Here is a 24,077-nt window from a genome sequence, read left to right as displayed (position 1 = left end):
TTTCTTGTAAATATTTCCTTCCCAAGAGTTATTCTATATCTTTCTCTATAATGGCCCGAAGATTCTATTTAGTAAAAAAGGGGTTATATTTCTTCACTCACTCTTAATAGAACAGAAAAAAAGAAGAGGTTAAAAAAAGCGCCAATACAATATAAAAACAGAATAAGGGAAAAGTAGAGAAAAAGTGTGAAAGGAGCAATTTTTTTAGTAGAAGGTGGTGGGGCGTTTGGCAACGAACACAGAGCTCTTGCTCTTGTCGCGGAGCTGCACACGGTGGGGAAGAGGGAAGCGCAGCTTGGGAACAAGCAACTGCTTGATGTAGGGGCGGCGGACATCGGCAGTCTTGACTTCAGCAACGCGGATGATTTGGATCGAGCTGAAGCGGGCACGATGGCGAGCAGCCATATCCTGATAGCAGGCCTGAACGGCAGCAACACGCGAGAGCTCACGGAACTCCTTGTACATGTTGTGGGTGCCGGAGCGCGAATCGTAGCGGAGCCAGACACCAAAGTTCTTAACGGTGTCGGGTCGCTTCTCGAAGATCTAAAAAAAAGATTCATGCATGCCTATTACTGACGATTCGATGACAATGGATGAATCCATCTCGATCCTTACCTCGTTGACCGAGACGATCTCGCCGGCGGCCTTCTTGACCTTGCGAAGCTTCCTCAAGAAATACCAGAATCGGCTTTTCGCAACAACCTCATTCGGGGCGAAGAGACGCATGCGGTAGAGCTTAGGAACGGGCTCAGCCTTGGAGGGGAGCTTACGTCCCACTACCTGGTACTCGTGCAACTGAAAATGAAGTGGAGATCAGTTAATGCAATTAATTACTTGTGGGAATTGGATATTCGAGCCAGGAAGGATATTGCGTCCGGATGTACCGCATCGTTGATATTCGATGGGGGAATGGCCTACCCCATCCCCTATCCCAGTCCATCCTATATCATCCATCCATCCATCCATCCATCTTCAAGCACTCCCGATCGATATAGCCACTTCTCCGTAGCGGTGTATCCGTAATTTCACAATGTATCCTTCCATCTGCTCTGGTTTCGGTTGATGTACTCACCCTAGCCATGGATTTCTGTTCTAACCTTGCGTTGGACGCGAGTGGAGTGCGATAAAAGTGAAAGGAGGAACGGAGGTTGTGCGAAATTGGAAGTTTGAAATTCAGCGATTTTTGTGACGTCTACGGATTTTGCGCGAGGATGGATTTGTCTCTTTTCACACTTTCATTGAATTTAACTTATTTCTTGGTTGTCTCCTTTTTTTTGCTGTTTTGTCACTTGACCCCACTGAAGATCACATTTAACATTATCCTTATTCAGACATCATGAGCTCACCCATTCCCCGACGTCAAACACCTCAGCAGACCACTGGAAAGCTTTATCAATTCAAACTAGTTCTTTTGGGTAATTTGCCATCATCGATGTAGTCTTTCCAAATTCATATACGGAGGTTTCACGCCATCCCTATTTTTCTCTTATTTGCGTTTACAGGAGAGAGCGCTGTTGGGAAATCTAGGTTTGTGATTGTCACATTGTTGATTTCACGCTGTTCAATGTAGAGGAATTAACTGATCTTGTGTTCGAATTCACCTTCAGCCTTGTTTTACGATTCGTTAAAGATCAATTTGATGACTACAGAGAGAGCACTATTGGCGGTATTTACCTATTCAATGCTATCTTTTTTATCCCCCATTCAGCTCATTTCAATTATACGTGCTCTTAGCTGCGTTTTTGACTCAAACGGTTTCTCTTGACGCTGACACGACTGTGAAATTTGAGATCTGGTACATAGTCATTTTGCTATTTTTTAATTTATGAGATGGCAATTGTCTTGGAAGACTAATTAGTCACGTTTCTCATTTAATTTTATTTAAATTCTATACTAACTAGGGATACCGCTGGACAAGAGGTTAGTAGTGATGCTGCTACGCTTTTTCTATTCCTTTGAGGTTATACTCATTTTGCTACTTCGCAGCGATATAAGAGCTTAGCGCCTATGTACTATCGTAACGCGAACTGCGCAATTGTCGTCTACGACATTTCACAGACTGCATCTCTTGAAAAGGCCAAGTCGTGGGTAAAGGAGTTACAGCGGCAGGCTGACCCCAATATCATCATAGCTCTTGCAGGCAACAAGAAGGATCTTGAGGCACGACGTGCCGTCCCCACTGAAGAGGCACAAGCATACGCGGATGAGGCAGGGCTACTGTTCTTTGAGACTAGTGCAAAAACTGCGGAGAACGTCAACGAACTCTTCCTAGCCATAGCTCGCAAATTACCACTAGAACAGCTTGCGGCAAACCAACGAGCCAACCGGAACGCCGCTCTTCCACGGGGAACTCTTGATTTGAACCGGCCGCAGGAGGCAAGCGGTTGTGCCTGGTAAGCCCACTAAATGGTTTACTAACTACTGTGCCAGAATTCATACTAACTATTTTTCTTTCACTCTCTCTTCCCATTGCTTCCCTCTCTAGCTAATTTCAAATTTAAGGATGTATTTTTCTTAATTTTTGGTTTCTTTTCTTTTTCGTTTTCTATGCTTAAATAAACTTGTTTCTCTTTTGGTACATGCACCACCGGGATAATAATTCACAATTTCAATATTTTATTTTATGAGAAAGTGCTCTCAAAGAAAAAGAAAAACATAGTAATAAGATAGGAATAGAGAGTAAGATAAATGTTCATAAAAAAGCAACAAAAAATAAATAAAATAGTAGAAATTTTCCTTTAAAATAGAAAACCCAAAAAAACTACAATATATGAGATAAGTTGTACGGATTTAAGTCGATTAGGCTATAACGGTGAAGAGAGAGAGGAGTTCGAGGAAGTGAAGAAAAAAGAAAAAACAAACAACCAAATAAGATAAAGAGAAGAGAAGAAAAAAAAATCGAGAAAAATAGACTCAACATATAATACTTTTAAACAAAAGGGGTACGGCGTACATTCTAATCAAGGTACATGTAATCTTGCGAATGCCGAGTGATCGCGAAAGGAGAGATTTCCCCGGTATTCCCGTTGGCGGTCGGGGCAGACGCCAAGAGACGAGGGGAAGCATGGCCGCCTTCACCCGCCATTAATAGGTTTGACATTGTGTCGTCGTCCGTTCCTCCGCTCCTCTGTCGGATTGCTGCGATTCGTCCGACAGTGGGGGAGGGGGGATTATTCGGCGCAGCCGCCTGTCCCACTATTATGCCCATGGTTGGCTGAGCGGGCTGGGAGGCGATGGGTATACCCGGCGCCAAGATCGGGAAACCAGGCACATCATTCTGTGGAGTGGTTGCTAGGCCGTTTCCCATTAGTGCCGCTCGTGCAGCGGCGGCAGGAGCAGCGGGTGTTGTTTGCACCGCTCCACCCACCAACACCCCAACTCTTGCCCCTCTTCCAGCCGCATCTGCGCCGTTTGTGGTCCGCATCATTTCTGCGCCACCCTCGGTGGCAGTTACATCCTCCGTGGAGCCTCCTGAGGTTGTACCCCCCACACCATTAGCACCTGCCAGCATAGCAGTGGAACTTGGTCGCTCCACACACCACCACCGATGCCCACTCGCCCATGCCAGATTCTGGCACTCTTTACTACAATACCTGGCCTTTCGACACCTCCTACACTTGGCAAATTCTCGGGGAAATCTTTCCCACCGTCCACAGCCAAGATAGGCGCATTGCCGTAGTCCACCCCGTGTTTCATCCTTGCGACAAGCATTCCTCATAATTACACCAGCCCAATACTGGATTTCTGCGGGATGCACGCGATGCGTGAATCGTTCCACAAGGGTGAACACATTCCCGCTGGGATAGCCGTCTGCAAACACGGCACGCAGCCGGGGGTATTTGGAAAGATAGGCAAGGAGTTGGAGTGTCAGAAGCACATCCCCTTCTCGGTAGAGAGTCGTTTCCGTCTCGACAGACTCTTGTGGAGGTTGGGTGGGCAATTGCTCCGTAAGAGGGATCGTTTGCTCTATTGTGGGATTATTTGCGGCCGGCTCTGTGGTCCGAATGCGAACTGTATTGTCCTGGCGAATATTATTCACACGTACAAGGGGTTGAGTAGTGGTAGCTCTATCAGCTTGTGCTGTTGCTTCTGCACGAGTATTGGTGGGTTGAGGGGGGGTAGTTGGGTTTCCGTGACTTAGCATGTCGATATCTCCAATCTAACATAAACCATGCGCATTCAGACTTAGTAGATGGGTTACACAAAAAAGAAGAAACTACATACGATATTTTGTAGGACATGCTCTTCTGCGGTTCCGAGCGAAATACCCTGTTGCTGCTGAAGTTGGTGATGTTGAGGACGTTGCGAGGGTAGTGTTTGGGAACGTTGGCGGGTAGCAACTCCAGCGCTATTGGGGATGTCATCGGTGCGTCGAGTATGAGCCATAGTGAGGCTAGCGGGGGGTGTGACGACCCCATTGCCTCTTCGGATGCCCTCCTCGTCCCGCGATCTCACATTGGGATGCGAGGCAACGAGAGTTTGCCGGTTGGTATTGAAGGGTGACAAAGGACGTAGCTGGAAAGGCTGCCGTTGCACTTGTTGCTGTTGTTGCTGTTGCTGTTGCTGCTGCCAAATCAAAATCTCCCGCTGCTCACGGTTCGCCCGCTCGAGAGAGGCCAAAAACTCTTCCAGCACCCGGATTAGTACTGGCACAGTTCCCGCCTGGACCACGCGTGTCCTAATCTGCTCCGTTCCACGCACTCCTACATTCACCACGCTCTGGAATGCAAGTGCCCACTTCCATGCACTTCGTTTGTCGCTCACCACAGTTCGGCGTAAAATCTGCACTAGTCGCTCTAGGCCACCATCAAGCGTAAGAACCTCCCGAATGCGGGGTGAAGTGCTGGTAAGATAGGTGAGGTGAGTAAGCGAATTGATAAGGGGGAGTGATTCGGTACAATCAAGGGCACGCCGGTCATAGAGAGCGGATGAGATGCACAGGCTAGCTCGGTTTTGAACTGGACAGGAAAAATTGGATTCCCGCATGTTAGGCCTTGATGATATGGAGACGATCTAGGTTGAGTCTAGTATTGGAGTAAGGGGGAGGAGAAGGCGGGGGGATGAGAAAAATGGACATGTTCATTAATTATATAATAAATTTGAATTTACCCTTGTAATGCTCAACTAGCTCTTTGTTATTTAGTCGTTGATTATAGCTCCGGTAGTGACAGCTACTCCCAATTCAGTTTTTGAATAAATCGACCTCTCAATCACTTAGAGTAGGAGCACGAGCAGGCTAGCAGTGGGGATAAAAAAAAAGCCGCTTTCAAAATATATAATTAATCAGGCCACAATAAAATAAAAGGTGCACATGTATAAAATTGATATTAAAAGAGGAAAGTAGAATAAGAGATGAGGAAGGCAGAAGCAATAAGCAGATGAGTGTGTGATCAAAGGCGAAAGGAGGGAAAAAATAACAGAAGGTTGAACTGAGAATTCAATTGAAACTTTGATGCCCTTGATCGGAACGGAGGCAGACGAAAGAGGAAGAGGAAGTGAAAATGTTGGTTCAATTCAACGTCATCCATATAAGCAGTCACTTGTCCTCCTTGAGATTGAATTCTTCCCTAATTATTTTCCTCACTACCTGCACCTTGTTGCTCTCCGATGTCGGGCTTCCCCTCAGGCTATTTCTATATAAAATCTCGAAAATACGGGAACTGTGTCCTCGATGTCTGTGAGAATTCCAAGAAAGTATAGTTTCATTGTTTCATTAGATGGAGGATCACGTGTTTCATTTCCTCCCTCTTTACTCAAACCGCTCTCATCCAATAATCTTCATATCCATACCAAAGCCGGGTGCAAGAGTCATCCTATGGAAACAGAAACTAGGCGATGAGGCACACAATCAGCTCTGGAAGCATGACAATGGCTTTCTAATAAACAAAAATTCCGGGCTAGTTCTGGATATTGCTGGAGGTAGTAGCTTGTGAGATATTTTCATTGTCTATTTCACCAAGCTGATATCTCAATAGGCAAGCTAAAGCCCGTTGCTGGCCTCTGCCAGTATACTAGAAAAACCGTCAAAGATGCCCATAACCAACGATTTATGTTTGACCGTGGATTTTTGCTTCCTTTACACGACAAATCCAATCTTGTCGTGGACATCCGCGGGGATACCGACAAAGATGGCACTGAGAGTAAGTGTTCAAATGGCTCATCCATTGGATCCCTCTCTACTCCTCATCTTGCTTCTCACATTGATCCTTTTTATTTTTTTGTCAACCAAAAGTTATCCTCTATGAGAAAAAGGTGGGATGAGAATTCGCTCAACATACTGTTCCCAACTCTTCCTGATGATAATCATTTTTATATTTAGCCCTTTGACAACCTCAACCAGATGTTTTTGCTGGAGCCTGAACATGAGGAGTTCCATCATCCTTGAGGGTTAATCTCCATGGGACTGCATTGTAACCAAGGAGGGGGAGAGGGGGTATTCTTGTAGACCCAGCGGCGGCATTTAGGTCCCCTACTAAATTTGATTAACTATCTGGATATCGACATATTAAAGATATATCTCAACCAAATGAAAACTTATTATTATAAATGAGTAACATGCGGAATAGAGCCCTACTGTGGATATGGCTGTTCAAGGATATTGCTCTTCCTGTTGCTCAATTCGAGAATCAAGAATGCGCTCTGACAATAAAAAGTGGCAAAATCGTACCAGCACATCCGTATAGACACAGAAGGAAATCTTCTAAATACCGCCCAGAGTTGCGCATTACGATGTGATCATGTATTCATATCAGATCGAAATAGAACTAGTCTCTAAAGGAGCAAAGAATATTGAAAACAGAAATGGCTATGGCATTTATTGATGAACTACTGGAGTTCAAATAGATACACACATATGCTGAAGCCAAGAAGAAATAAAAGAGATGGTCCTTTTCGAACCACCCTGGAAATACAAGTCAGTAAAAATATAAATAAATGTAAATAATAATAATAACAGGCAATATCGCGCAAAACAAAGTAGGCGGAAGTGTGAGAATTTCAATCAGAGATTAAACGAATTGAAGAGACTAAAGAAAAAAAAACAACAGGTGCATATTCCCAAATGTTCGTGATTCAGTCCAAGAAATATAAAAAAGCTAAAAAGTATATAGGCGGCGAAGAGGAAATAGGGGAGAGGATCGAGTAGATAGCAACTTCGAAACAATAGACTCTTTGCAACTGGGAAACACAAAGCCGACCGAGATCCATGTAATGGCTACAACGTCTTTCAACCATTCACGTACGCCCCTGTCAATCACGCCACTTTGCTTTTCTCCTCTCTTTTTTGCCTCCTCTGCTCTCGGGACGAGTTTACACTACTTGCCACAGATACAACGACACTCACCACATAGTCGGCTAGAATCAGAATGAAAATGGGTACCAAAAAAACGATGGACAACCATAGGAAGGAATGAGAGAGGTAATGGAAAATCTCCAGCATCGTGATGCCAATATGATTTTTGCCTTGAGGGTGCTTTTTCGAGTTTCGAGGGGAGAGCCAAGGGATCTGAGAATCCAAGTAGCACGGTTTTGAGGGATAGTGCTTTTTTTGGTTGGTAATGAAAAACCGATTCAAATCGAAATTCGTTGAATTTTTCAATTCATAGACCCCGCTTAGCCTTCCAAAGAAAGGGAATCATCCTATACTGCACTGGTCTATTGAAAAAGATCACTTTATCAGAGCAAGCATAATGAGAGAATATTAAAAATTAATATAAGTATAATATAAAGGAGAAAGGGGGAGGGGGGGTATAGTCGTAGTCGAGAGAGAGCTGTAAAAAAGAAGGAAAGAAGGTGGAAAACAACACAAAACGAGAGAACAAAGAGGGATGAGAAGTGAGTAATATATCATAATTCATACACAAAAAATAGTAAAAAAAAAAAATACCAATTGAAGTGACGCAATGAAAAATGCCACGAGGGTTAGCTAGCAGGACGCTTCCTCGCATATGTTAACAGATCGCTGATAATGCTTTGCCAGGGTACATTCACAAAGGTCATACAACATTTCAAGCTGTTTGGTTCGGGCGCATGTCGCTCTGTAAGGGAAGAGAGAGAGAGCCGCTTGAGCGACTGGAATAACGATCCCGCCGAATTTGATCTATGCAGTATGCTTCGCCGTCTATCTCCCGGCTCTCCCCCGGTCTCCTCCAGTTTATCCTCGGGGTGCTGGGGGACGGGTGATTCCCTTCCGTAGCCGTCTCCCTCGGAGGAGGGTAAATGGAACACGTCCGGACTCTCGGCACTTGCAAACGCAGTGATGGCAACCTGAGCGTGGCCCTTACCTCCGGGGCCACGCATCATGATGTACTCCGTGGAGGGCTTATGCGAGCCCAGATGGAACCGACGCGAGGAGGACTTACCGACCGATTTCTGGCGGTAGATATCGAGCATGGCCGAGTAGGAGGCTGCACCCTGGAAGAGGGTGATTTTGGTTGCGGAAGGCTGAGGGAAGGGCTTGTTACTTGCCCTTGATGAACCACTGAGCCCGTAGGGCGTGAATGGCCCGCCGTCATCCTCTTCATCCTCCTCGTCCCCAGAGTCATCCAGCTCGTGGTGATTGCCACTCTTATCCCTCTGCCGCCGCTGTTTCTGCTGCAGATCTTCGGTGTTGGTGGCATGCGGGATGGTGACTGCAAGCTCAACACATAAATACTCGCCCTCTTTTACCACCAGGTTGGCAAACATATCTTCGTAGTCGTCGATGACGTAGTAGATGAGCGGGTAGGAGCACTCCCACCGTGATTCCTTCATGTCCACGCGCGACTTTGTTGGCAATGCATATACACGTTTGCTCACGTGCTTGCGAGAGCACATCATGCTTGTCTTGTCATTTTCAGTGACTCGACGGCAAACCGCCACGGTTAGTTTGCAAGGCAGCTTTAGACAGGATTAGATTCGCCATATGAGACTTCACCAAAGTAGATTCTATTTACCTGCACAATCAAATTCAAATAAAATGTTTCCTTCCATAGCACCAGATCATCCACAGGCGGAAGCTGATTATTCGCTTGTCGCCGCTTTACAAACACGGGCTCTTCTCCATCGTTTCCGGCGTGGGGCTGCCGCACAAAAAACAACATATCGTCATGACGAGAGTCGGCATTCTCCACGAAATATTTTGTAAAGAGTTCGAGCCATCTAGTAGAATTCATACAATATATAAGACCCGCCATCCATCACAATATCATTCCGATAAAAACCTAGGGTCTTTTCCATCGAGATCACCATCCTCTTTGTAACGCCCGAACAATGATCCGCCTGATGCTGGTTTTCGGAGCGAATGCCCTGAGAATGAAGTGAGAGGGCCATGAAGATTCTCAGCTACGAGGCGGTCTAGGATTTCCTGAAGATTGGACATTGTATGCTGGGTGTTTTGTGTACAAGTAAGCCAAAGAAATATATAGAGGTATATATAAAGCAAGAGAGGGGAAAAAAAAAGAGAGAGTATAATGCTATGAGAGGGAATGTAATAAAGAAAACGTACAAATATTTATATTAAAGATCGGTAGTCGTGCCGTTAAATACAAATAGTAAATTGTTCAACCGTGTAAAATAGGAAAAGAAAAGAAAGGGGAAAAAAGGAAAAAGGTCGTCCCGATTAGCTAAAAGAAAAAAGAAAAGAAAAATATAACTCGTTGATATGCTTTGTTAGTGTGAAGGGATGTTGATGATTATCTTTGACTAACCAATGTCCTCAACAAAAGTCAACATTTAAAGTAACGAATACCTAAGCCACAAGTTCCCTTCTCAATTATTGTTGAGCGAGAAATCCAAAATTATGTCGAAAATGAAGGAACCGTAATTTTACATGAAAATAAAAAAACCACTTGTTAAATAGGAAAATACGTATGACATATTTGAACGGCAGCATGATTTTTGACTCTTTGTTGTCATAATCTGTTCACACATCACTTGAACAGTCAGGCAATTTGGGGGGGAAATTTTCAGATCCATATGGGAAAAAAAAAAGACGCAGCCAGTTTTGCTATTAAATCTAGACAACCTATTCCAACCTTGGATAAAAGCTCAAAATTACTTTATGATAAAATTAGGCTACCAGATAGGAAAGAAAGCACTCACAAAACCTGCGATAACTCTGCAATAATAAGACTATTTTACGCTGCCATAACGGATCTAGATTTTCTATTTAAGAAGTATTTGATCTTTCTCTGCATACTCGTGCATGAGGATAGAATAATATCAGACATTCGGTATATCATCACTAAGAGCCAGTTCAGAGAATACATTGTCATTTAAATAAAAGGCAATGTATTCAAAGCAGTTTAACCAGCAATATGCATCACCTAGTTCATGTAGGAAGTGGACGAAAGATGAAAATTAGTTAACGCGATGGGTTTAACAAAGTTAACTTTGTATGGTGCTAAAGTCCCATGCCTATTCGCCTAAGCTTTCCACTCTCAATTGAACAGATTCGGAATCTTCTTATTTCTTCCATTTTACAATTGAAGCCGAAAAAAAAAAAACAAATAAGAAACCATCCGAGGTATATGCGTATAAGCTTGGATAAATTAGCACAAGGGTTGAGTCAAAGGAGGGAACAAAGATATCACAAAGAGTTTATCCTAGAAAAGCGCGTCTTCCTTATAAAATCAACGCAGCCAGCAGAATCCCGCCTGCGTACAACCCTTTCCATGCCTTTTGTGAAGTCGCACCCGACACCGAGGGTAGCGGGGAATTTAATTCTAGGCTGGCAGACGGGGTGGCCATCCGCAAAAACGAGGGCATGGACATGTCCGTCCGGATTGGCGATGGTAATAAACCGAATGGTTGAAATCGATTTGGAATCAGCGGGTTGAAGGGAGATAAGCCAGGCGGGGAGGTGGGAAGCGCCCCAAACATCGGAACGCTAGGTGCGGCCAGGTTTGGTAATAGGAATGGGCCGCGGTTGACTGCGGGAGGGTTTGGGGCCGGCTGAGGCTCATAGAAGTCCGACATAGGGTCGGGCTGCGAAGATTGAGCAAAAGGCGTGGCAGCTGGCGCGGGTGCGAGAAATTGAGGGAGGGGCGGGCGCATGAAAGCGGGGGGTTGAGGAGGGGGCGCAAAGACGGCGGGAGAATCTTGGATAGGGGCGTAGGCCTGTGGCTGAGGGGGAGGATAGTATTGCTGGGGCGAATAGCGAAATGCCGGTGGTGGCGGTGGTGGGGGCGGGGGCGGGGGCGGGGGCGGAGGAGCAGCAGCTTGGCGAGGGATTGATGGCAAAGGTTGCTGTGGCTGGGGAGCTGCATGCGATGCAAACTGCGGAGGAGGCGGAGGAAGAGGCTGTAGGAGTGGGAGAGAGGATCCGGGGAGCGCCGATGGGTTGCTGTTTGCTCCGAAGAGCATAGGCTTGGAGCTTCCCTGAGGCTGCTGCGAACTGGGCTCATTTCCTTCGCGGCGTGCTGCGCGGAATGCTTCGTGGATATTGTGTGCCCATCGTACTATGCTTTCGAATGGGTTGTGAAAGAATGGAAAGGTGGGTGAGAATTGTGGAGAGGAGGACTGGGGAGAGGCCAGCGGGAAACTAAAGTCGCGCTCGTGTAGAGATCCTAATTCAGGGAGAGAAAAACAGTAGAGGCGTTAGGCCGCGTCGCTAAGTTAGAATGTGTACTTAGCGGGATGCTTACCGGGGCTCGCTAGAGCAAACGTGAGCAGCACTAACAAAATAAGGAATCGGAGTTGCATGGCGGTAGGGAAGGGGTGTGTGTGCAAAAATTAAAAACAGAATCACGGGCCGTGCCTTTTATCTTAAGCTACCCATCGGCAAAAATTTGGCCAGCAATTTCTCCGGCTAGGAGTATTTTTGCCTTTTGGTAGAAATCAAAATGAAGCCGAACAGCCTTGCCGATCCGGGCTGGTCCGTGCTCAAAAATGGTCGCCCACCGAAAATAAAACCATGAAAGATCAGCCTTTTTTCGATCCAGAGCTAGCAGAGGAGGGCGGATCGCCGAATGAAGACGCTGCCGAATCTTTCCCTCTGAAAAATGAATACGAAACCTCGATGGCTCAGATTAATATTTAGCAGCCGGCTTGCGATGAAGTTGCAATCGACACCTTAGAATGAGCGGGGCGGTGGAAGCACAGCCCGCTCTTGCCTAAGTAGCCTCCTGCCCACCCGGCCATCTCAGCTATCGGGTTGAGATATCTCACTGCCAGTAACACTACACTGATCGAAGGCTCTGACAATGGATAATGCTCGGCACCTAATCAAGGAATGATGCCGTATATCTTTTGCGATATTAAGGCTCTACATTTAATTATGTTTCTTTGCTAGGGAAAACGCTACTACTGGTCTTGTTGTATCTTTTTAATAGAGACATAAAAAAGTATGTTCTAATTGGCAAGCAATTAAAATGGGCAAGAAATTTCAAGTCAAAAGCAGTCCTAAAACTGGTGAACATGGTGAATGGGGATAGAGGGGATCCACGGTGCAATACCAGGAATTTTTTTTTGCCGTGGTAATCCGCTCTAGCCAAGGCTCATTGACTCACATACGAGCCGAGAAGTTTGATACGCTCAAGAGCCTCGTTTGAGATGTTTTGAACGATGTCTCCGGCCGGAAGGATCTCCTTAATTAACCCAACCCCCGTGCCTGCCCACGTTACCTAGTGCAAACAGACTGGATGAGAAATGGAGACGGAAAACCTCGGATGAAGAGGTCTAGACTACCGCTCGCGTAATATCCCCATCTTTCTCAGCAATGGCATAGCCTTTCTTAAGCTCCTCGATCGAGCAAACACCCCGCGTGGCCTCATTCCGCACCGCGCGACCATCGTATTCCTTCGGCCAATTTTGCCCTCTCAACAGATCGAAAATATCGGTCCGCACCGTCTCGGCCCCGTCCACCACCTCTACCATCAGTCCTTTCTTCTCCGGATGCAACATGGACTCCTTCGAGACTGCGAAACGCGTCCCCATACATGCCCCTGCGGCTCCTAGCGCGAGTGCCGCCGTGAGACCCCGTCCATCCACAAGGCCACCCGCGGCAAGGACAACCTTGTCCGGAAGAGCATCGGCAATCTCCGCGGTGAGGGCCACCGTCGTCGAATTCTCCCGGGCCCCATGGCCCCCTGAATCCGACCCCTGCGCAACCACCACATCGGCCACTTCTTTTACATGCAGAGCCTCGGCCACGGTGGTCACCTGGAAAAACAAACGGCAATGGGGCCACTTTCGCTTCACTTCGCGAGCGAATTCACGCGCTTCGCCAAATGCAAACCATACGGCACAGAGTGGCGGAGCCTGGTCGAGCATGTCACGAATGACATGGGTATTTTCGGCTAGATGCCATGCAACAAATCCAACTCCAATTGGAAGGTGATCGTGAGATGGGAAATACGACTTTGCGAGTTTCAGTTGGGAGAGGAGCCAAGCGGAATCCTTGTGGTAGCCTAGAAAGAGGACCGGCGCCGTGGATGTTTAAACGGTAAGACACGACGTTGGTCCATTGTATTCTATTTTATAACGAGGAAATTTTACCCGCGCCGATGAATCCGAGTCCACCCGCCAACGAAACTTGCGCGGCCAGCTCTGCCCCACTGGCGCCTGCCATGGGGGGGCATACCAAGGGAACTTTGAGAAATATGTCTTTGAAGAGACGTGTTAACGATGTATTCCAACCCATATTAATTAATGGAAAAAGGCAAAATGGAACGAGGAGCAAAAGGTGGAGAGAGTTTTCACCCAAACTTCATGGACCCCCGCGAATGAGGCGCAAGTATTGCCTCATATGAAGATGGCAATTGAAAAGGTATAAAAGGATTGTGGCTTCCGGTTTCAACCCTCGATCGGAAAATTTTTAGGCCAGAGTTCAATCCAAGGACATCGTGGCAAGAGAGCTCACGGAGAGCGATGAAGGATGATGCATGGCCTGGCTTCCAGCGTACGTCAACAAGTGGAAGGGAAACTTGCGCTAAGGCATAGCCATACACAGAAAAGCCCGCTCTATCTTTGGATAACGCTTGGTCTGTTTGGACTCTATAACCTAAACGTTATTAGGATCTATCTATGACTAATTGTCACCCATGATGTTTTGGTGAAGAAAACTCCCAAACATGTGCTTTTTCAACAAGGATCACCGGAAGACTCTCTCCTAGTATTTGACAAATCTATTTTCGTTGTTCGTAAAAGCGTGTATTAACGTGACTAAGCAGCCGTTCCATTTGTCAACCATATGGAATGGCCTCAAGACCATCGAACACGAAATAGGTGTCTTAACCATGGATGCCGATGTGCACCCGCCTAAAAAATTGGCCGGAAACTACTATTAATAAAACATCGCTTCATCCCTGTACAAAAGGCATAGGGGGTGGGAAAAGAGGCTCCGTCAAGACTAGAATGTAGAGTCATATTACAATATTAAAAGAACAAACTATATACATATCGCAGGATTAGCATAAGTGAAAAGAAAGGAAACTAAATATGATTAAAGAAGATGGGGGTGGGGGCACATTAAGGCATAGTGTCATCCTTGCTATTTAATGGTTTCACGGACGTAACCTGAATAAAATCAGCCCCTCCACACGATGGTGATGGACTCGCCCTCGTCTTCGCCCCTTACGGTCCCCGCGGGTGGTAGGGAGGGGTCCGTGAGGGCGGGTCTTGAGAGGGGGGAGTATGAGGATGGAAAGAGATCTGTCCCTGTCTCGATCAGAGGCAGAACGGGGGGGGACGGTACGGAAGTACCAGCGGTAGTAGTAGGAAGCGAAGAAGGTTGGGTGATATTCTTGATGGCTTCATCGTTTAACAACGAGCATTTTCGTTGTACTTCCAGCGTCGGCTCTCCGGGCTCTCCAACTCCGAAGACGGGACCTACGAAATGGCCACCCTCCAAAGAGTGGGACGCTTCCGCCTGCGAAAGTTCCTTCTGCGGTAGGCCGCCTTCAGATAAATCCTTTTTGCCCGAGTTCCATCGCATCAGCTGCGGTTGTGCACGGCTGGCAGTGACGGCAACCTCAGGGAGAGTAGGGGTCAGAGGGGTTGTGTCTACCGTGGCTATCGAGTGTGCTTGCCGCCGGCTGCGCACGTAGTCGGTGAAGAAGTCGTCCTTGGTGTGGCCTGGAGGGATGGGGGGGAAAGGCTCCCCGGGAGATAGATCCGAATAGCGATTGGAGACAAAACCGATGGGCACAATGGCAGAGCCGGAGCTATAACGCTGACCCTAGCGAACAACCGCCGTTAATATAGCCAGAAGGAAAAAGAAAAAAAAAAGCCAAGGCTACCTCGAAAGGCCGGTCCCTATTAGCCTCTTCCATTGCTCCGGGGAACTTGGAGGAAAGAAGACGCTGCCTCTTTCGGCGCAAATAATATTTTCTGCCTACGTAAATCACCACTGCCAAGACAAGCACCCCAGCCATTCCACCGATGATTCCGGGTAATAAAGCTGAATTGGACTGTTTCTTGTCGTCGCCGCCTCTGATTGAGTGGGTAGGGGTGAGACATACGGCCCGGCTGCATTCCGTACATGTGCGAGTGAGAAAGACGCATTTGGTACCTGAGGGGCATTCTGGTGGGCATTTGGGGGTGCTGCAAGTGGCAATGCACTCGGTGTTATTATCGGTGCCAGGGAAAAGCTGGGACAAAGGAATCCCGGGTTTATCCTGATCGGGATCAGATCCTATGGGGGAAGCAATCAAGCAAATGCACAAAGCGGGTGAACTACAAGTCATTGCGTGGGTATCAATTACAGTAGGGCTCACCAGGGGAGGATGCTCGTGCAAGGAGCATGAAAGTGAGAGTAAGATGGGATGCGAAGAGCCACCAATACCATCGCAGAGACACCATTGGCGAGGGGCTCTTAGCAAAAGCAAATGTCGGGAAAAAATGGGCTGGATTTCCTCGGTTATCAAGCTGGTAAAAGAATATCAATGAATGATATTGAGGGAAATAGGCAGATCGAGCGCGCTGATCATAGGAAATGGGGGAGAGGAGCACGATTACAGGGATGAGGAGGGAGCGGGGAACAGGAGAAGAGGGGAGAGCAGGGGGCGTAGGGGAAGGGCAAGAGGAGGGCAGTAGTGTTCTCACACCTAAGCTGCAACCGGCCAGAGCCTGTGGAGGAAACCGAAATACGCAGAAACAGTCAAGCGTGCAGCAATCGGCCAACGATCACAAAGCTGTCTCTTATGCGGAAATGAACGGAGTGATTCGTCCTGTTGGGGGGGTTGCAGCCTATCCCCCTTTGCAAAGGCCACCTAGGCTTTGCTCAAATCAAATCGCCGGGATCACAGTTGACTCTGTTCGAACAGATGAACTCATCTCAGTGGCCAGAACCAGTAAGGTCCTCGCATTCCGCGGCGGACCTGAATGCGGTTCCCATTCTGGATCCCCTGCATCTCGCTAGGGAAAGGGGCGGATAAGCCTCCCGTGGCGATGCTGCGGCCCCAACTTAAATATCAGAGATTTTCTCTCGGCCACCCCGTCCTCTTCTCCCCATCATCTTTGAAGCGCATCACTGGTTGATTGCCTGCTTTTTCTTTCGCTACAGTTCCAGCCTGTTTTTGCTTGACGCAGAGCCTACTTCTTGGAACTTTTCCCTGAGCTCGAGTTGATCTCGCCAATTATCTCTCTCTTTTATTGTTTTCTGTTCCATTTCCACAATGTATACTTCTCGCATCTTCTCGTTGTTTGTCTTGTGCCTGGTCGTGCTGCTTCCCCTCGTAGCGGCTGGCCCGCTTCCCCCCAATTTCCAGCACCTTCGCCGTGTGGCCGCTGCCAATGAGAATACATCCAATGCAATTGCGGATGCTCTGAAAGATTGGGAACAGGTTAACCATATTGAGTATGGTGAGGAATCCAGCGAAGATCCCAGCATTGATGACGACGATGAAGGAGTACCGCTGATCCACCGCCAAAGATTGCAGCGTCGTAGGCTACCTGCTACGTACTACGGTGAAGTGGATGAGGAGCTTGACTATGGAGTGGCTAGTATCGAGATTGATCTGGACCTGGAGGTCAAGCCCGCTCCAGCACGGTGGTCCTTGGTGAATGGCTCGAAGAAAAATGTGGCTACTGCGTGGTACGAGGAGGAGGAGGAGCTGGACGAGAAAGTGCGTATTCCTCTTAGCTCGACTCAAGTGTATGCCTCGTTTGGCGTGTTCATGTTGTTTATCGTGTCCAGCGGACTGTGGTTAGTGCACAGAGACGACCAAAACAAATAGCTAGTCTCTCCCCTCTGTGGCCCCATACCTTAACCATATCCTGCTTGCCCCTCCCCCCCCTTCTTTTTTCGTTGCATGTTTCCAAAGGACTTCACCGTGTAAATAATAAAAGTCCTCTCCTTTGTTTTAAAATATTAAGATCATTCTTTACAAAAGCTGAATAGAGAAGGTAAGATGCCACTGAAAAGAGCGTGCAAGAGAAGTTGGGATATCACACGGTGAAAATAAAGTTCTAATATACACTGGTAGGATGATGATGAATGCCATTCCTTTCCCCCTCGGGTTCTCCATACATGACAGCCCTTGCCCCATGGTACACTTCCAGCAATACCTTCAGTCGCGGTAACAGGTGCTCAAAAACCACGACCAGTCTATCGTGCCCCTCCACCATCAAGGCCATGTAGAATTTGACCTGCCAGAGCGTAATCCCCTCGTTAATGATGATGTCGGAGAGCTTGGCACGATCTATGAACTGGGAGGTGGCACGGCCATCGGCATAGACCGTTCGGACTTGGATGCCTAGATCGCGGATGATAAGGAGGGATTCTTGCGTCACCGTGTTGCACTTTGACCAAAGCCAGAGCAAAAGCAACGCACCACTAACGGCGTAGACGACGAAAACACGGTGCTAAAAGGAAGAATGAGAGAGAGAGAGAAAGAGAAGACGGAAGGGGGATTTGGTATCAGAAAGCAACAAGAGAAACGGGGGTGGGGAGAACAATTACGCTGTAGACATAGGCTGCTAGAAGAGTCAGCATCACGAAATCCAATCCGGACAGTAGCGACCGATGCGTGCGTAGCACATATTCGCGCGCGTTATCGGCGAAGTAGTGCACCTCGAGGTGATCGTCGATGTGCGATTTGGCGATTAATGGCCTCTCCATTACATACTTAAAAAGATAGGCTTGCCAATGTGTCAAATAACAGCAGAGCAATGATTTTCACAGTGAAAATTTTCTCAAAAATGGGAGGAGTGACGACATGGATTTTGACTCGTTTTTGAGTGGAAAAGGCGTCGTCGTCTTGCTTCGGACGCGACATTTTAGTTGTGAGAATTTTTTATCCACAGTCCTCACAATACATAAAAAAATACGAATTCATTGAAGAAATATTCTCCATTGTGGTGTTGTCATCATGCTTAAAACAGCTTCCCGTTCTGTCTTCAAGGCGACCAGCTCTGCAGTCCGCCCCTTGACCGTCGTACGCACTAAAGTGACGCTGCCGGATCTCCCCTACGATTATGCTGTGAGTTGAATGCTGTCTCGTTTTTTTTTGCCCTCTCTTTCTCTCTCCTGGTTGCTCTGACGGAGAACATTTTTACCCCCCCCCCTGCTCTCTCTCCCCTCTTACAGGAACTCCAACCCTATATCTCCGCCGAGATTATGGAGCTCCACCACTCGAAGCATCACGCCGCCTATGTGGCTGGCTATAACACGGCCGCCGAGAAGCTCGAGGCTGCGGTTGCGAACCAGGATGTCTTGGCTCAGATTTCATTGCAGAGCGCCCTCAAGTTCAACGGCGGAGGCCACACGAACCACTCTCTCTTCTGGAAGGTAACATGGGGAAAACCCTTTATTTTCACGTGGATGAGGAGAAGTTCAGCGACTTAGTAATGCTGGGTTGTCATCACTAGAATTTAGCTCCACCGAAAAAGGGCGGCGGTGAACCTCCCAAAGGTATGCGCTCTTTTTATCTCTTGTGGCTAACCAGCCCAAACTTCTCTTGCCTGACCCTGCCTGACCTCCCAACTTTGATTCGATAGGTGCTCTTCTAACAGCCATCCAGGAGCAATTTGGCAGCCTGGATGCCTTCATTTCCCAGTTCAATACTACCACCGCCGCGGTTCAGGGCTCCGGATGGGGCTGGCTCGGCTTCAACAAGCAGGCTAAGCGCCTGGAGATCGCCACCACCCCGAACCAAGACCCGCTAATCCACCTCGTGCCGTTGCTGGGAGTGGATGTATGGGAACATGTAAGTTGACTGTATTTCTTATTGTGGGGGTTGACCTTCTGCCGGTCGTGATGGCCCTTCCCGTCTCAGCCCAGCCCTTTGCCCCCCTTTTCTCAGTATGAGTGCTAACCCGTGGCTGTTGGAATGGACTCTACTAGGCCTACTACTTGGACTACAAGAATAAGCGACCGGACTACTTGAAGGCCATATGGAATGTGGTCAACTGGAAGACGGTGGCCGAGCGGTATGCTTCAGCCCAGGGTAATTAAAGCGATCCCGTGGGAGATGGGAGAGAAGAGGGAAAAAAGTTGCCTCAACACTATAAGTTTGTATTAGGTTTGAATCTGCACAATAAAGGACAAACATAACATCATTATATATATATAAATAATAAATAACAAGAAGTAATATGCTGGCCGATGGCGGTGAACAAAAGCTACTGTACCAACAAATTATGAAAGTGAAGGTGACAGAGGAAATGAAAAATGAGGAAGAAATATCACAAATATATTACAAAGATGCGCGACTCTTCAGGGATTTTCATGTTGCTCCTTCTCTCCCATCTACACACACACACACACAACCTCCCCCTCTCTCTCTAGAATGGTGTACCATCAATCACGTCCTGCACCTCTCTTAGAGTGGCCAGCATGGCGGGGTTAAATTTCGTCATGTTTTTTTCTACAAACAACATCAGCCGTTCGCAGAACACGCTTGCATCGGCCACCGAGGGGATGTCTTCTTCGCACTCGGACCTCCCCCGGTCCTCATGCTTGGGGCTCCGGATCGGCTCCCGCATCACGGGCCGGTCCGTCTCCTCCGGTGCTGCGTCGTCACGTTCGCCAGGATTCGGGATCGAGGTGCCCTCCACCGCCTCTCCGGCCGTGAGCCTGTGCTCCTTGACCACCAAGTCGATCAGCGACTCGTCGTCGCAGTGGGGGAACGTGATCGTGGGGTCTTCCGACAGTTTGGCGTCCACGGCCAGGTACTCCTTGGCCGTCACCGGATCCGACATTCCAAGCAGCGCGATCAGGTCCTCCAGCTTTCCCATGGCCTTTTCCAACTCCCGCTTTTCCTCATCGTCGACCCTGGGGTTGCTTGCAAAGGCTGTGGCCGCGATGGGGGGCGGCGAAACCGGCGACGATGGGGACGACGCGGAGGAGGGCGACGCCGCAGGCCCAGGGGCCCGGGGAGCCATGGCATTAAGGGTGGTGGAGGGACGCGGGTCCGGAAAAGCGAGGGCCGTGTTCGAGAGGGCATCCAAGCCGGGGGTGGGGGAGGCGGAGTCGGAGAGGGCGTCCGCCGCGGGGGGCTGGGCGGCGGGATAGAGGTTCACGGAGCCTTGCAGGGAGGTGAAGGCGGAGGCGGGGAAATCCGCGGGGAGGGCGTCGTATCCCATCGGGAACGACAAGAAGGCGACGTTGGAGGCGGAGGGGGGAGGCGAAGGGAGGAGGCCGGAGTTCGGTGGAAGATTGGCTATCGTCGTGTATCCCGTCAATGCGGGGGGGGAGTTTGGGTATGGGACACCGGAGGAGACCGTGCCCGGGGAGGGGGACGAGGACGAGTAGGGTATCACGGGGAGCAGCTGCCCCAGGGGCGGTTGCACCAGATTCGGAGGGCCCGAGCTCTCGCTGGCCACCGACTGCCCGTGGGAGGGGTTCGGGAGCTGGCCACGGGGAGCGATGATCCGAGACCTTCGCCAGCATCCCTGAATCGTGCGGTCGGCCACCTTGCTCCACGCCACCTGAATTAGCGAGATCACGCTTCGCAGGGACATCCGGTGCTCGGACGTGGCGCACTGTCGCCATGCCAGACACCGCTGGAGGGCCATTCTTCGGTAGATCAGCTTGAAGCTGTTCGCAATGCCGGCCACGAACGGGTGCTCGTAGGTGCTCGAGACGCTCGTGGGGAGGTACACCAACTGGACGTGCTTGAACTTGCGGCCGATGAAGTTGACGTGGGTGGGGGCATTATCGATGAGAAGCACGACGCTCCGCCCGACCCTCTCGTCGAAGTAGTCTAGCCACTTCTTGAACAGCTCGCTTCTCATCCACGCCGCCTCGCTCACCGCAAGGCCTACGCCCAGGTTCGCGACGGTGTCGGCAAAGCTGGCTCCTTCGCCGACCCCATTGAGGCCGTCGGCGGACACCACCAGCGGGGGAATCTTGTCGGTGCCGGTTGCATTGCAGCAAAAGAGGATTGTGAATCGGTCCAGGCCTGACCTCATCTCGCTGCGATCGGGAAGCATGTGGTAGTAGAGGCTCACCTCATCTGCGCAGTAGACATCCTCGGGTGCGTAGTTGGATACGATTCGCCGCACTTCCTCCATCTCTCCGGTGGCTATGTTGGCCGCCGCACCCTCCCCGGCACCACTCCCCGCGCCACCTCCTTCCGCGCCAGGGCCGGCAAGGCCGCCCCCACTCATCGTCTCCCTGCTTGGTAGATTGTATCGCTTCTTGAATCGCTGCAGCCAGCCATTGGATGCCGAGAATTGGGGGGGCAGCTGTCCGGGCACTTTCTCGCTCAACCGGTTGTAGAACGTCCGAGCCTTGTTCTTCAGCATGTCGCCCGAGATGAGGATGGTGGGGCCCCGTTGGCATTTGTACCAGAAATACAGGGTTTCATCCACAATGGAGACTCTCGAGTCATATATTCGGGTCCGCGAGAGGAAAGAAGGGGGAAGCTTGACACTAGCCTGCGAGATGTTGGAGCGCTCCTTTAGGATCCCAAATATGGTCGATCGGCCGATTTTAAAAACCTTGAAGAAAATCATAAAAAGTTAGCCCCAGTCAACAACATCTCACGGGAATCGGGGAATCAGGGAGATTGAGAGGGCAGAGGAGGAAGGGAGGGGGGAGGGGGAGGGGAGAGGGGGGAGGGGAGAGGGGGGAGGGGGAAGGTGGTGGTGGAGGGGAATGTGGGTGAGCGATGAACGAGGAGAGGGGGAGAAAGTGGTCTGTCAATAGTTACTTCTTTAAGATCATTGAGAGAGGCATTGGGGTGTTCATTCTTGTAATTGAGAATGGCAAGCTTCTCATTGATCGAAATTTGGCGGCGCTGTGGTCCCATTATTCTCGCTAGAGATGGGCAAAGACAGTGGATGAGATGGGAGGAACCCCCTATAATTGGAAAGCGATGAAGAAGAAAAAAAAGGCAATGGTCAAAAGAAAAGCAATTCTCGGTATAGAGGACGGCAAAAAACCTCGACACAGTGGACAGCTCTCCTTTCGGCCATCCGCATCCACTTTTGCTGCGTCATAATCCACTACCAGGACTGGTCAAATCGACACAGCCAATCGGGTTTGCGGGGCAAGAGGAAGGCGTGGTGGGAGAGCCTCCAGCCAATTTCGATGGTCAAGCCATGGGCCACTATAATCAAGACTGCCTCGGTCTGGGGATGCGGGAGTTTCCAAGTGCAGAACAGATTAAATTGGAGCGAAAACAAAGATAAAACTCGATGTGGAAACACAAAAGCAATGAAAGGTTAAGGAAAAGAAAGCGATTAGAACAGGACAAAAATTAGAACAAAGCAGCGCAAGTAAGTAAACCGAAAAAGCGGCAAATAGAGCAGAGAAAATTTACAAAATCGACCAAGAGCGCCCATCCAATATGTACTACAGCTACACACCCGCTAGCCACCCGCTGGACAACACCTGCGAGATGGTCCACCGTTGCTCGGGCGACACGCTGAAGAGCCCTCTTAGAAGCTCGCTCAGCGAGGGGCTGGCGTGGTCGGGCTCCGTGTATCGCCCCGTCAGAATCTTGTACTGCAGCCGCGGTTCGAAATCGTCCCAAAATGGGAGCCGTCCCGTCACGAGAGCATAGAGCACCACGCCAAGCGACCACACGTCGGTCAGGGGACACCGCACCGCGCAGGTTGCCCGCAACTGCTCGGGAGCGGTGTAGGCCAGCGATCCCAGCACCACCTCTTGCCGAGGGTTGTCCACGAAGGAGGCCTTCTCGCCGAGGAACTCGGCCAGCCCGAAATCGGCCAGCTTGACCCGACCTCTGCTGTCTATCAACACGTTCTCAAGCTTGATGTCTCGGTGGCAGACCCCCACCTCTCGGTGTAGATATTCGACGGCCTGGCACACATCCCGCCACAGCCGCCTACTCTCGACCTCGCCAAGCCCCGGGCTTCCGTGCTCCTGCAGATGCTGCAAGAGATTTCGCGGATGGTACTCCATGAATAGGAATGCAGACTCGTGATGCAGCTCGACTTTCTCCAGGCGCAGGATGGAGGGATGGTCGAGAAGCCGCCATATCCGGAGCTCCCGATGGATGAGGTGTGAGTTGGCGGAAGGATCGGGATGGCGCAGGATCTTGACGGCACAGAGGGAAGCATTAGGAGAGGCGGGATGGGCCTCCCGGACGACCGAGAATGCACCCAGGCCCAAGACTCTCCCGAGGATGTGGTCGCCCACTTGCACGCCCTCCGAATCGGTTGGCGGGGGAGGGAGTGACGAGAAGAGAGACAGGAAGGCAGCCGCAGGGGACGCCGAGCACTTGTCGCTGCAAGCATTGGAAAGGACGGGAGAGATGTCGCTGCCGGCATTGAGCGACGGAGACAAGCTAAGGGTGGCGGGGGGTGTGGGTAGGATGTGGCAGCAGGCGGTATCGATGGGGGCAAGCTGCAAGCGCCGGGCCTCTCTCATTTGCCGTCTAATGTGGTCCCGGAAGGAATGGCGGGGATAGAGGTCATGCTCGGGCCTCTGGAGAATACGGGTGGTATGGTTGAGGATGTCGAGATCCTGGTAGGAAAAAGAAGGTGAATACAGGAAATGGTGGGAATTGATGTCGGGCATGTAGCCTATTATTTACAATTCCTCTTTGGCTTTTAGAGTGTGTTTCTGGGTAAGCAAAAGAGGAAGGGAGGGGGGGGGGGGGCGATAAGAGATAAAAAGATCGGGAAAAAAATTTTTAAAGGCCACGGAAACGCGAGCCCAAGCCAGGAACCATTTTGGATTGGTG

General features: G+C 49.4%; 14 protein-coding genes across 14 annotated transcripts; 5 read left to right on the top strand and 9 right to left on the bottom strand.

Moving 5' to 3' along the window:
• Positions 1-204: 204 nt before the first annotated feature.
• Positions 205-1,081, bottom strand: VTP21DRAFT_10934 (60S ribosomal protein eL20; the record flags this gene model as incomplete). The annotated part of the gene is made up of 3 exons (XM_069390324.1): positions 205-543; positions 616-795; positions 1,073-1,081. The coding sequence occupies 3 exons, from the start codon at positions 1,079-1,081 to the stop codon at positions 205-207; spliced, it is 528 nt and encodes a 175-aa protein (XP_069252484.1).
• Positions 1,082-1,336: 255 nt separating this feature from the next.
• On the top strand, positions 1,337-2,489 carry VTP21DRAFT_10933 (uncharacterized protein; the record flags this gene model as incomplete). The annotated part of the gene is made up of 7 exons (XM_069390323.1): positions 1,337-1,415; positions 1,503-1,527; positions 1,608-1,666; positions 1,735-1,795; positions 1,902-1,920; positions 1,987-2,393; positions 2,486-2,489. 7 exons carry the CDS (start codon positions 1,337-1,339, stop codon positions 2,487-2,489), a joined length of 654 nt encoding a protein of 217 aa, XP_069252483.1.
• A 467-nt stretch (positions 2,490-2,956) lies between these two features.
• On the bottom strand, positions 2,957-4,986 carry VTP21DRAFT_10932 (uncharacterized protein; the record flags this gene model as incomplete). Its single annotated transcript, XM_069390322.1, has 2 exons — positions 2,957-4,159; positions 4,225-4,986. The coding sequence occupies 2 exons, from the start codon at positions 4,984-4,986 to the stop codon at positions 2,957-2,959; spliced, it is 1,965 nt and encodes a 654-aa protein (XP_069252482.1).
• A 621-nt stretch (positions 4,987-5,607) lies between these two features.
• VTP21DRAFT_10931 (uncharacterized protein) lies at positions 5,608-6,385 on the top strand (the record flags this gene model as incomplete). Its single annotated transcript, XM_069390321.1, has 5 exons — positions 5,608-5,694; positions 5,796-5,919; positions 5,976-6,140; positions 6,233-6,252; positions 6,320-6,385. 5 exons carry the CDS (start codon positions 5,608-5,610, stop codon positions 6,383-6,385), a joined length of 462 nt encoding a protein of 153 aa, XP_069252481.1.
• Positions 6,386-7,920: 1,535 nt separating this feature from the next.
• On the bottom strand, positions 7,921-9,358 carry VTP21DRAFT_10930 (uncharacterized protein; the record flags this gene model as incomplete). The annotated part of the gene is made up of 3 exons (XM_069390320.1): positions 7,921-8,877; positions 8,934-9,138; positions 9,201-9,358. The coding sequence occupies 3 exons, from the start codon at positions 9,356-9,358 to the stop codon at positions 7,921-7,923; spliced, it is 1,320 nt and encodes a 439-aa protein (XP_069252480.1).
• A 1,244-nt stretch (positions 9,359-10,602) lies between these two features.
• VTP21DRAFT_10929 (uncharacterized protein) lies at positions 10,603-11,682 on the bottom strand (the record flags this gene model as incomplete). Its single annotated transcript, XM_069390318.1, has 2 exons — positions 10,603-11,546; positions 11,625-11,682. 2 exons carry the CDS (start codon positions 11,680-11,682, stop codon positions 10,603-10,605), a joined length of 1,002 nt encoding a protein of 333 aa, XP_069252479.1.
• Positions 11,683-12,476: 794 nt separating this feature from the next.
• VTP21DRAFT_10928 (uncharacterized protein) lies at positions 12,477-13,621 on the bottom strand (the record flags this gene model as incomplete). The annotated part of the gene is made up of 3 exons (XM_069390317.1): positions 12,477-12,602; positions 12,667-13,388; positions 13,477-13,621. 3 exons carry the CDS (start codon positions 13,619-13,621, stop codon positions 12,477-12,479), a joined length of 993 nt encoding a protein of 330 aa, XP_069252478.1.
• An 885-nt stretch (positions 13,622-14,506) lies between these two features.
• VTP21DRAFT_10927 (uncharacterized protein) lies at positions 14,507-15,780 on the bottom strand (the record flags this gene model as incomplete). The annotated part of the gene is made up of 3 exons (XM_069390316.1): positions 14,507-15,157; positions 15,219-15,613; positions 15,696-15,780. 3 exons carry the CDS (start codon positions 15,778-15,780, stop codon positions 14,507-14,509), a joined length of 1,131 nt encoding a protein of 376 aa, XP_069252477.1.
• A 133-nt stretch (positions 15,781-15,913) lies between these two features.
• Positions 15,914-16,339, top strand: VTP21DRAFT_10926 (uncharacterized protein; the record flags this gene model as incomplete). The annotated part of the gene is made up of 1 exon (XM_069390315.1): positions 15,914-16,339. The coding sequence occupies one exon, from the start codon at positions 15,914-15,916 to the stop codon at positions 16,337-16,339; it is 426 nt and encodes a 141-aa protein (XP_069252476.1).
• A 256-nt stretch (positions 16,340-16,595) lies between these two features.
• On the top strand, positions 16,596-17,156 carry VTP21DRAFT_10925 (uncharacterized protein; the record flags this gene model as incomplete). Its single annotated transcript, XM_069390314.1, has 1 exon — positions 16,596-17,156. The coding sequence occupies one exon, from the start codon at positions 16,596-16,598 to the stop codon at positions 17,154-17,156; it is 561 nt and encodes a 186-aa protein (XP_069252475.1).
• A 232-nt stretch (positions 17,157-17,388) lies between these two features.
• On the bottom strand, positions 17,389-18,040 carry VTP21DRAFT_10924 (uncharacterized protein; the record flags this gene model as incomplete). The annotated part of the gene is made up of 2 exons (XM_069390313.1): positions 17,389-17,784; positions 17,882-18,040. 2 exons carry the CDS (start codon positions 18,038-18,040, stop codon positions 17,389-17,391), a joined length of 555 nt encoding a protein of 184 aa, XP_069252474.1.
• Positions 18,041-18,290: 250 nt separating this feature from the next.
• VTP21DRAFT_10923 (uncharacterized protein) lies at positions 18,291-19,375 on the top strand (the record flags this gene model as incomplete). The annotated part of the gene is made up of 5 exons (XM_069390312.1): positions 18,291-18,401; positions 18,509-18,709; positions 18,790-18,832; positions 18,919-19,127; positions 19,265-19,375. 5 exons carry the CDS (start codon positions 18,291-18,293, stop codon positions 19,373-19,375), a joined length of 675 nt encoding a protein of 224 aa, XP_069252473.1.
• Positions 19,376-19,704: 329 nt separating this feature from the next.
• VTP21DRAFT_10922 (uncharacterized protein) lies at positions 19,705-22,175 on the bottom strand (the record flags this gene model as incomplete). Its single annotated transcript, XM_069390311.1, has 2 exons — positions 19,705-21,864; positions 22,077-22,175. 2 exons carry the CDS (start codon positions 22,173-22,175, stop codon positions 19,705-19,707), a joined length of 2,259 nt encoding a protein of 752 aa, XP_069252472.1.
• A 551-nt stretch (positions 22,176-22,726) lies between these two features.
• On the bottom strand, positions 22,727-23,911 carry VTP21DRAFT_10921 (uncharacterized protein; the record flags this gene model as incomplete). Its single annotated transcript, XM_069390310.1, has 1 exon — positions 22,727-23,911. The coding sequence occupies one exon, from the start codon at positions 23,909-23,911 to the stop codon at positions 22,727-22,729; it is 1,185 nt and encodes a 394-aa protein (XP_069252471.1).
• Between the last annotated feature and the right edge of the window lie 166 nt (positions 23,912-24,077).

This window comes from Calcarisporiella thermophila (genome assembly GCF_041956535.1).
Source record: "Calcarisporiella thermophila strain CBS 279.70 unplaced genomic scaffold VTP21scaffold_8, whole genome shotgun sequence".
NCBI lineage: Eukaryota > Fungi > Calcarisporiellomycota > Calcarisporiellomycetes > Calcarisporiellales > Calcarisporiellaceae > Calcarisporiella > Calcarisporiella thermophila.
Note: the sequence above shows the minus strand (reverse complement) of the source record. Positions and strands in the feature narration are given on the sequence as shown.